Raw genomic sequence first — 11,127 nt, forward strand, 5'->3', positions numbered from 1 at the left:
TGGCCCTTGATGCTGCAGCCAAGTGATTCACATGTACAGCTGAACCAACCTTAATCCTTGCTGTCTTCTTGTATGTGTAGGAAGCATGTTAAATGGCTCGTGCTGCATCTTGGCTGGGGGAGTCTTCACATCTTAACCTTACCTATAGAATGGGAGGCTGATTCCCAGCCATACAAATTTTTGAGCCTGTTAGAGAAAAAGATTTCATATCCCCTAGGAGATAAGAAGAGTGATAGAAAAGACAATGTGTAGTTTTTAGTCTCCTTATGGAAGTGTATAGCAAACATTTTCATGGCTGAACACTGCCACCTACTACCTTCCAAAGAATATGCCAGAAAGCAGCCTTACTTGCCTTCCTAATACCTCTTATCACTATCCCAATTGTGAGGGCTAGTCCTTCTGCAGCCAAAGTGGAACCATCCACATACAGGACAGAAGAACTCCAAAACAGGGATGCCAAAATACCAGAAAGCCTTTAGGAAAAAACAACCTGAGAGAGGACAGAAGTGAAACTGCAGTGGGAAGGTGAATGAAATATAGTTGCTAGAAGGGGAACTGCAACACTAGACAGCAACATTTTGTTGCAATTTCTATGGCTAAAAAAATAGACCAAAGTTCCATGAGGCTTCCCTTGCTAGTCACCTAGAGACAATTCTTGATTGCCACAGGAAACAGGCTATATGGCTACTTACAGCCCTGCCATAAAGAAACTTTTCATCTAATATAGCTCCTTGATAGATGGGAAACAGAGAGTATAGGTAGATGTCTAAAATGTTTATTTTTTAAAAAAATCCAAAGCAAACCAACCCTTTTATCAGGAAAGTACAATACTGTAGTTCAAAGTAGCTATTATATAAAAGTTACAAAATCAATGAGTAGTTGCATGTTCTCCAGGGAATACTTCTGCTGTGGAGTGATACTTTGCACCAGCATGTCAGCTTCACACCACCTGTAGGGGTGAAGGCACTGCCTTAGCTGTTACACCTGAGCTGGCCAGAAGAGGGAAAAGGAAGGAACAGCACCTAATGGGCACCGGAGGTTGTAATAGCACTTGCATAGCACTCTGCCACAGCTACAGAAGGATGCCTACCAAAGAGATGGCAACCTATTTCAAAAACAATGTGTGGCTGAATTGTCATTTGGAGTCTGCAAACTCCAGCATGCCTTTCCAGAAGCCTTCAGCACCACTCAGAACTAACAGCTGGGCAGTAGCTTTCACAGGACAGTATGCCCTACGACTAAGCTACACCAAAGTCAGTAAAATTGTCTTCTGACCTCAGAAGAGTAGTATATGATCTGTTAAAAATCTTAAAATCTAAGCAATTTACCAGGACTGTTACTTTAAAGGCAAGAAACACAAGGAAAAGCTGCCCCCTTTCCACTTCTAAAGGTATTTCCTTGGTCATAAACCCCCTCCCTGATTTTGATGGAATTTACTTCTAGATAACTGAATATCAAACAACATATTCATTCCTCCACATCTAATTGCCACTTAGCAATGACATGACCAAATGCTCTCCCATGAAAAACTCATTGCTTGTGCCATGCTAGCATGGCAAAGTGAAGGGTCCTAGCCTTCAGTGCTGGTTTTCTGTATTTGGAGAGGGTTATTTTGGTTGCATCAGGAAGCATTCAAACTTACAATCTAAAGGAGTACAGTCCTGGCAGACCTCACTCAGAAATTAATGAATGTGTAGCTCTAAGCATTCTTGGAATTTCAGCCTTCAGGCACCTTATTTTCCATTGGCAAAGGAGAAGGATATCGGTGGTAGAAACAATGCTCGTTTTTATCCTAATGATAATCTGCTAAACACACAGTCCTGCCCTTGCATGCAAATTTGAAGTGAACGGTGGTTTTAAAAACCTGTCTGCTTTTGACAAGAAGCAGGAAATGCAGTAAAGAAGTGAAACTGTTTGCCATTTGGAAAGATCAGTGGCACACAACACACCTTTTGATTTCAGAAAGTGATAAAGTTGTCCAAATCACATGTGTTTCCTAGTGGCAACCCATGCCAACTGGAAACGTACCTTCGGCAAGCAGAAGAGCCTTGCTGGATCGGAGCAAAAGCCCTCTAGCTCAGCATCAGTTTCCCACAGTGGCCAGTGAGAGGCCACCAGGGCCCACAAGCAGGAAGTGAGGGCAAGAGCACCACTGCTCAGGTTGCCAGCAGTTGGCATGCAGAGCCCTCAGCCTGGATTACAGGGAAGCAAATAGAAATCCTTTGCTTGTAATTTGTTGGCGGAATCACCTTTACTTTTGGGTTCAGCTGTGAAAGAAGGTGAAATTCAAAAACAGGTGGGTGACCTCTGCCTCTCCTAGAATCACAATCTGGCTCTCAGAGGTTCCCCAGAGGGTCACATCCACTTGACCACTGATAGTTCGATGTTTCCCAGTTTTCCACATTTTCTCCTTTGCCAACAGTCTCTCCTAAGGTTTAGTAATTGGCAGAAAGAGCTTTAAGCCAGAGTTTCTTGTGTATTTTTACTGCTGAGCACCACTGGAATGGGCCCCCTCAGCCTGCCTCAGTTTCTCTGAAAGTGAATTTAGGACTTGGGCTGAAAGAGGCTCCCCACCCTGCAAATGCAGCCAGGAGAGAGGGATATTCTTAGCATCTGGCCTCTTGGAGTAAATTAAGTTCTGATCAGTCTGGATTTAAACCACTGTCCCTTTGCATTCTGGGCTGCATACTTATAGTGGGGAGATGCAAGTAAGGAAAGACCACAGCTCCATGGAAAACACCGGTCCAGCAGGCAGCAATAATTAATATAGGTCCCTCTTTAGTGCAACACAACAGGAGCAGTGGTTCTCCCCCACCTCCCAGTCATACTTCCCTCCCAGCTCAACTGCAGCCAGCCATTACCTAGTGCAAAGAGCTACCCAGAGAGAGCATTAGTCGTTCTATATACAAAAAAGTGCTAGACAAAAGGCATTAAAAATAATTGCAGCTTTGTTTGCTTTTCTTTTGTATGAAATCTGCTGGTGAAAGGGGTCAAGAGTGGCAATTCAAACTGTGCAGAGTGTGGTGCTGCGAGCAACGGACCATTCAGTCAGTGACCTCGCTGTAATAGTACTTTTGTGCTGCATCGGTCATTTTCCAGTCAGCGGCCCGGAACTCGATGATCTCCAGCAGTAGCAGCTGAGACAGGGAGCTAATGCCCTCCTGCAGGAGGAAGCCGTCTCGCAGGAGGGAAAAGAGCTCCTCCATCCGTTGGGTGTTCATCTTCTCTAACTGCTCACCAATACGGTGCAGCTGCAGCACCAGGCAGTCCACCTTAATAGAAGGCATCAAACACACGGGTAAAGCAGGAAAGCTGTCCATGCTGACAACTGTACATTAAAGCAGAAGACAAGGATGGTGAAAAAGCAGACCCTGCTGCTTCTACACAGACGTACCAATTCCTGTGGGAAGGTTTCTTTGGCATCGAAGCAGCAAAAGTTTGCATGTGTTTACAATGAAACAACAAAGTTGCTCTGTGAATCAGTTCCTTGCACTTCCCACAGCCATTCTCTGTCCCAATCACCCTCTTTCGGGGTTGTCCCCAACTTCACCTGTCTAGCTGCTCTCCATTTCCACTTTGGCTCCTGTACATTCTCTTCAGGCTCCCCCTCCCCGCCAGGAGATTGTAACTCTCTGCCCATTGGACAGTCTAGACTTTGATTCTTTTCCACAGGGCCAAGTGGCTCTCATCCCTGGTCACACTCACCTCTTCCTCTTTCTGCAGGCTATCGGGCTGTGCGAGGCGGAACAGGCAATCGTAGACTGGGTTCACCAGCGCCATCATGGGCATGTTGTTGACCTAAGAATGAATAGTGGACTGATGATTAACATTAACTTCCTTATCCGCTTACAAAACAATCAACATATGTTTACAAGCCCTTGGCCATTTCTTTGAAGACCTCCCCCAAAAATGCCAGGAAAAGAAAACAAGTGGCTCCTTAAAAGCTAACAAAGACTGTTCTGCTGAGAGCGGTCTTTGGTTTAGAGCAGCTTTCCCAGGCTGTGTGCCACCAGAACTACAGCTGGCTGGCTGGCTGGCTGGCTATGATGGGAGTTGCAGTCAGACACATCTGGAGGGCACCAGTCTGGAACGGAGCCCTCTGCCTCGGGTGCAAACTTAACGCACATCCAATGAAGCTGGATCTCGCCTGCCAAAATTCACACTGTGATGAAGTTGTTAATCTGGAAGGCCCAGCAGCAGTTCTCTCCCATCTGAATTGCTCCAGATGTTTTTGCTCACCACTTCCATCATCTCCGACCATTGGCCATGAGCTCTAGTGGATGTTTATGAGCACAAATTCTCTGCATGTACATCTGTGTGCCGAGTGCACCTATCCTTGAGGAAGCACAAGGAGTCCGTAGGGTGTCTCCTTGCATACAGCAGCTTTCTGCACATATGTGTGAAGAACCTGGTCCTTACAAACACCCAAGCAGGTGTTTGTCAGGGGAGGGCTGTGCACAGGATCAGCCCATCCAGCCCTGCAGCACCTATTTTGACCCATGCAACGATTTACAAAAATCACAAGCTTTTTAGAGACACTATTAATGTTGCTGTTTTCAGCAGCTTTTGCAATCTTGCAGACTTTCAGTCTATCATGTACATTGGACTTACATTTTAGGCTGCGATCCTACACACCCTTTTCTGGAAGCAGATGCCACTGAAATCTATGGGATTTATGTCTGAGTAGACATGCATGTGCTTGCACTGATTCGTTCTTCTTGCTTTAAACTGTTTGGCAAGTATTATTTTAAAAGACTGTAGTCAGGACCCCGAGGGTGTGGAATGGGCTTCCACGAGAGGTGGTTGAGGCCCCATTGGTGCGGGTGTTCAAGGATAGGCTGGACGTCCACATGGTGGGCATGTCGTGAGCGGAGCCAGCTGGTGCCGGAGGTCAGTCTAGATGGCCCCAGAGGCCCCTTCTGACTCGCTGTTTCTATGTTTCTATATAAAAAAGGGCTGTATAACCAGTACCATATCGGCCCTGAAGTTCGATCTGAGGAGGAGTGATAACCTATTCTCAGCATCAACCCCTTACCTTCAGGTAGTCAAAGATGTTGCAGATAAAGGTGACAAAGCAGATCCAGGCCTGGAGGGACCGAGCTCGCAGTTCATCACGGTCCTTATACTCCTGTTGTAGTCGGTTGAGGAGGCCACGCCGGAAGATGCTCTGGCCTACCTGTTTGCTTTCCACCTGTGACAAAAACAAAGACATGGAGCCCCGGAGGATGCTGTATGTAGTCTAAGCTGTGGCAACTGGTGTCTTTTTGATCCCTCTCATGCTATTCAAACCCCATCACTGTGCAGAAAAAGATCTGATTTAATGAAGCAGGAGCCTAGAAGTGCTTCTTAGCCACTTCTTAAGTGTTGGGAGGGAGGCAAAACTTTACATGGGTCATTAATGAGTTTTGCTCACCAAGCCTGGGCTGCAGCTGAAGGGATAAATTCAACTTCTATCCTCTTAGCTGGGCTGGATACCCACCATGTTCAGCAGGGCAGCCTAAACCAAGCTCCATCTGCAGGAAAGGAAGTATGGCTGGCGGGAGGCCCAAGATGAGCAGCAGGCCAATCCAGAATTGCTTTTATGCAGCACACTGGCTCTCCTCCTTGCTCTGTGTGTGTGTGTGAAAAAAGGTTCTTTACTTACATTATTATTGATTGCCAAGGATAGTTCATCTCCTCCTCCTGCCATAACTCATCTACCTCTTACCCATCCATCAGTCACAAAGGAAATAGTTTTTAAAGGAGCAAAAGAGGGAAGAAACAAAAGAAAGGCATTTTGGAGAAACTTAGCTTTACGCTTTGGTGAACTACAGAACTGGGAGTGAAATGTCACTTTACTGGCCAGAAGATTCATGGTAAGATGTGATTTATGTTTTTCATTTATAGCCACATCCATGAGAAGTAGCGAACAGAATCTGCAGATTAGTTGCCCAGAGTTAACAGTGCTGAACAAGCTGCTGGTTCTCAAAATATGGGATGCTTGGGCTCCCACCTGAATGATGGTGTAGCAGATGCGGCCAGCCTCTTTGCTGAACACACAGTCTTTGAGGGACTGGTCCACAATTACATTGGCCACTTTCTCCAGATCCACGCTGCTGGGGTCTACAGAAGAAGAGACAACACTCTCAATGCTGCCTTGAGACACAGATTCAAGCATTCTGGGTGTTCAGATTGTGCAGCAATGCTTTACTGCTGCATTCCATAATTTCTGATGGGCATTTAATGTGTCTTCTCTTTGAGAACAGAATTTTGGAAGTGGATGATGTATGGAATAAGTGCTTTCTCCACCCCAAATCATACAAATGGACATTAAAAAATAAACACAATTTAAAGCACCATTCTAAAACAGGCCAAGAAGAAGAGTCCTCAAAAGGCCAGCAAAGATCAAGATGTCTTCATATAAGCTTATGAACCTAAAAAGAATCCCCCTGGCTTGAACCAAAGTCCCACCTGTTCCAGCATTTGGCTTACACAGCAGCCACCCAGCTGCTCATGGGAAAACCACAAGGAGGACATGTGTGTAACATACCCTGCCCAGTTCAGTTCCCCAGTAACTGGTGTACACAGGTGTACTACCTCTGATAATGGAGGTCACTATTAGCCCTTGATAGTCTTATCCTCCTTGAACTTGCTTAATCCCCTTTGAATGTCATTCAAACTGGTTAGTTAAACTGGGAGATAAGAGGAGAATCCTCTTGTAACCTGGTGTCCATTAAACAGACACCAGACATGTCTCTTGAACAGATTATTCTACACCTGGGAAGCTATTACAAAAAAGATCCTATCTCCAGTTGCTCTCCTTCTAACTTCCAGATATGTTAGATGATCATAAGGAACGGGCAGTTTCGTACTGGAGCAGGCAGTCACTGGGGATGTTGAGGCCTTCCAAAGCTCTACATTCAGCACTCTCCACTGACACACTCATGTCAGAAGCAGAAGATGTGGTGGTCATGGGAAGTAGTGAGGAGAAAGAGTGAGCAAGAGATGCTGACCTTTGAGGGCTGTTTTCAACAGCTGTTGAATCTCTGCATCAAATGTGTCAATTTTACAGTCTTCTTTGCCTGTGTCTCCCATTGCTTTCCTCTTTCAATGCTTGTTTGGTAAGGGAGGCAGCTGAGTATCGTGGGAGCTGCGAGGAGAAAAGAGATTAAAAATACTGCCTACTGAGAACAGAGAAGGAAGTAATTAGTATTGTTCCTGGTTTTCATATATGCTGTCTGGTTCCCCACTTAGTAGGAAAAAAAGCCCTGCTAGTTACACCCAAGCAATTAAAATGAAACCGAACACCTCAACATTTGATAAAGTCAAAGCAAAAAGATCTTGTCACGCAAAGATCCTGGGATTCTGCACTGTTCTCTTCTGTTCTCTTGCGAGCTGAGGGGGAGTCTTCCTTTTGCATAAATATCCAGCCTTACCTGCTCGCCCGGCTTGGTGCTAGAGCAAATGCTTGCTGCGCAGCCTCTGAACCCTGAATGGACAAGCGGCCGGACAAGCGGCACATTGCTCACTCATCGGAATTCCACAGTTGTGACATGTGCTTCCCCTGCAAACAGGCAAAAGCAAGGTGACAAAACAAGGCTTGGTTCCAGGAAGCGCTGCATAGTTCTGCTCCACTGTGCACACTCAAAAGAGCACCCGTGGGGTTTTCCGCTTCTGCCACTCAAAAGGCCTTGGGCCTTCCTTCAAGTTCCAAACCCTCTCCATCTCTCAGCCTTTGGTTAAATCTCACATCTCCTCCTTGCTCCTCATTTTCAAGCTCCCCTGTTCCTTACCCCTTTCCCTCATGCTGCTCACTCTGTGCCCACTGCCGTGCCTGAAAAGGCCACCTCATTCTTTCCATGTATCAAGGTATTTCCTTCTCTTCCTGCACATTTCTGCTTACAGTCCCAACCTTCAGCAAAGGCTTGCCTCAACCACCTTGCCTACACCTCCTCTGCTACCGGACCACCACCTTCCCCATCCTGACTCTTCCTTCTCTTCTTCACATCGCACCACTCCTTGCCTCGGAATAATGCAGTAGGGGTGCAATCTCATGCATGTTTAGACAGAAAAATGGCTCAGAAGTTCCAGCATGCCCCAAGCCCTGTCTAAACATGCATAAGATTGCACCTTAAGTCAACCATCTGAAAGGGACTTGCACAGCAAAATTAAAGACACCATTTAACAGAGAGGGCAAAATTCAGTAGCAATTAGGAGTACAATTCAGCATGGTTCAGAAGCCTGCCCTTAGCTACCTTCACAGTTATAAGGAAACTCAATCATGTCTAGAAAAGATTACAACAATACTTTCTATAATTTTATACTTCACAAGACTATTAATGGTTATCATAAGGCATCCACCTTGCCCATCAAACAATCCTCCAGGTCTAAAAACAAAACAAAGCAAACAAAGCATAACAAGTCAGTAAAGAGTCACTCATCACATGATACAAATTACTCAGACTAAAAGCACAATAAAAATTTTTCAGCAAAGATAAGGCAGATTCAGTGCAATGTGCTGTCCACAGGGTTATCTTGGAAGATAGCTCCGAGATTCCATTCCCCCCCCCCAAAACAGAACGGCTACGCATAACTGGCCTTGGCTGATATGATCACATGGGACCACACTTTGTCAGCTCCCAGTCCATTCGCAACCCTGACCCAAAGTGCTGGTGTTGCCCATGAAAGTCCTAAATGACCTGGGACCAGAGTAAGGAACAGCTCTGGCCACATGGGCTGGCCTGGGCCATCTTCAAAGTCCCTTCTCCAGATGCCCTCACCAAGGAAAGTCAGGTGGCTGGCTAGAAGCAAGATGCCTTCTCGCTGTGCTCCTACTCTAGAGACATTCAGAAAGAAACTAGGAAGTTATCTGAGTGAGATAATGTGACTGCCATCCTGCACCAGCAGGGGGTTGGAGCCGATGGCCTTCTTGGCCCCTTCCAACTCTACTATTCCATGATTCTATGCAATCTTCAAAGGGGGTTGCCTGGGACCCACATTGGAATCTTTTTGGCCAAGATATTTCTTTTTTCTTGGCATTTCAGAGACTTAGATTTTAGATGTCCATGACTGTTCATTATCTGTATTCCTGTGGAATTCATTACCCTGTCTTCAATCTTCTTCTTTCACATATGTGTGTTGTATCAGATGAACTCTTTGCCATTTGCCAGAGAACATTGGTTATTGATTATATATAAATGAGTATGTTAGAAGTCCTTTGAAAACAAGGTCTTCACTGAAATGGCAACCAAGTAGGCACTGGGCAGCCCTTTCCTTTATCAGGGCACCATCGCTGAGGACTCATCCCTGAAGCCATCTGCTGCAAGGGCACCCACGGAAGAGTCTCCACTGAACGTCTCGTTCTATTGGCAGGCCAGAGGATCCTTCGAACCATAAAGTCCTTTCAAAGTAAAAACAAGTGCTTTGAACTGAGCCCACAAATGGCCCCGGAACCAGTGCGGTTCTTGAAGCATTCGTATGAAGCAATCAGAATGCCCAGTTTCAGTGAGCAAGCTAGACATTCTGTGTTGATCTATGAAACCTCTCCAAAGGTAGCCGCTGGCAGCAATTTAACTTGGAGGTTACCAGTTCCTGATCCATGAAACTAAGATCTTTCAGCAGGGCAATAGCTGGTGCACCAGCCTAAGCTGGCGAAAAGTGCTCTGCGCCACAGTGGCCACCGACATCTCCAGTGACAAAAATGGAGCAAGGAATATTCCTACACCGGGAAATCACTATAAGTAACACTGTCACCAAAATACAAACACATTTTCTAGCAAAGGGATGTGTCACGGAGTCAGTTCCTATCATACGTTCTCAAGCGGCTTTAGCCAGATAAATCACTCTTAAATCACTCTTTCACACAAGTGTAACTAATGTGGGTTCCATCAGCTAATGTGGGTTCCATGACCTGGAAAAATCACACTGCGATTTTGTAGATCACAGAAGGGAGTCAAGACGTCTTTACATGAGGGATTTGTTATGTGGTCGTGATCCTTCATTTATGGAAGCATTCTGCCTTCATGCACATTCTTCACAACACATATGTTGTTGTTGTTGTTGTTGTTATCATTATTCATGCACTATTTAAAATATTTAACTCTCCAAGCACTTCATCCATGTGTTCATGCCCGGTCCTCTTGTTCTCCACTTTTTTGCACATGGGCAGAACTATGTACGCTCCACATGAGACATTACCACGCAAGCAGAATGAGGCAGCCCCACTTCATGCGCTCACATTTCCCTCTGCCTAACATGAGTAGCCTGTAATTACGAAGGGGTCCTGTGTTGGAGGCCAAATGCTGAACACTGGGGGTCAGGCAGCGCTGACAGGCGCCCACGGAACTCGGCATGCCAGCGCGGGCTGCGTGCGCCCGCTTCCCCGTCCAGCCCTCCCCGCTGCCCGCAAAAAGACGGGGGGGTGGACTGCTCCACCCACGTTAACAGGCAGAACAAGCTGCTCTCCATGGGGCAGCCCCACGCAGGAGGAGGCGGGTGTTCAGAAGTTACCAACCTGCTTTCCGTCTTTAGTCTGTCACACCTCCACCTCCAAGAGCGGCATCGTGACGTGGGAGACCGGCACCCGCCCACGCGCCCACCCCTAGTTCTTTTTGGTTTCTGCTTCGGGTCGCTGGAGGTAGATCAGGAAAAAGCCCAGAGCCAAGAACAGCAGCAGCAGCAGCAGGAAAGGCAGCACCTCAAGCATGGAGTGCAAGTGCAGGATGGGCATCCTCCGTGTATTCGCCCCGCCACCAGCAGAAGCGCCCCTCTGGCCCAAGCAGCCGCGCAGCAGCTCCGGCGGCGGCGGCTCTTACTTTTTGCACCCGCTTCGGGGTCAGGCGGTGCCAGCAGCAAGACGGATTCTTTCCATTGCTTGCAAACCAGCAGGGCTTCCTCTTAGGTCATTTCCTAGCGAGACTTCGCCAAAGGAGGCGGAGTGATGGTGGCAGGGCGGTGGCGGCGCCGCCTGCTGGAAGATTCAGTTGCAGAGTCTCTTCTGTAACCCTGGACGCACCGGCGGAGCTTAGGACTTGCGGGTAGTTGGTTTTATCAGAGCCGCTTCCCCGGATCCACCACGGAGCGATCGTGCGGAATACGAATGCGTGGTGTACCGAGGGAGAAAGAGCCTCCCCGATCGGTGCCGCTACT

At 46.9% G+C, this 11,127-nt stretch overlaps 1 protein-coding gene across 2 annotated transcripts; it reads right to left on the reverse strand.

Moving 5' to 3' along the window:
* Positions 1-759: 759 nt before the first annotated feature.
* Positions 760-10,876, reverse strand: MIF4GD (MIF4G domain containing). 2 transcript variants are annotated; one of them, XM_044453572.1, is made up of 7 exons: positions 10,794-10,876; positions 7,416-7,543; positions 6,993-7,129; positions 5,993-6,102; positions 5,036-5,191; positions 3,706-3,798; positions 760-3,272 (listed from the first exon to the last, which is right to left on the reverse strand). In XM_044453572.1, the coding sequence occupies exons 3-7, from the start codon at positions 7,072-7,074 to the stop codon at positions 3,045-3,047; spliced, it is 669 nt and encodes a 222-aa protein (XP_044309507.1). In that variant the 5' UTR covers positions 7,075-7,129; positions 7,416-7,543; positions 10,794-10,876; the 3' UTR covers positions 760-3,044. The 2 variants fall into 2 exon arrangements, with proteins under 2 accessions (XP_044309507.1, XP_044309506.1); XM_044453571.1 differs by lacking the exon at positions 10,794-10,876 and adding an exon at positions 10,493-10,786.
* Between the last annotated feature and the right edge of the window lie 251 nt (positions 10,877-11,127).

This window comes from Varanus komodoensis, unplaced genomic scaffold, assembly GCF_004798865.1.
Source record: "Varanus komodoensis strain SLA01 unplaced genomic scaffold, ASM479886v1 scaffold7_1, whole genome shotgun sequence".
Lineage (NCBI taxonomy): Eukaryota > Metazoa > Chordata > Lepidosauria > Squamata > Varanidae > Varanus > Varanus komodoensis.

Coding starts and splice junctions, on each gene's coding strand:
- MIF4GD (XM_044453572.1), bottom strand. CDS start 7,074: ATGGGAGACACAGGCAAAGAAGACTGTAAAATTGACACATTTGATGCA. Junction 6,103..6,992: donor GTTGAAAACAGCCCTCAAAG/GTCAGCATCTCT, acceptor CTTCTTCTGTAG/ACCCCAGCAGCGTGGATCTG. Junction 3,799..5,035: donor ACATCTTTGACTACCTGAAG/GTAAGGGGTTGA, acceptor ATTCATTCTTAG/GTCAACAACATGCCCATGAT.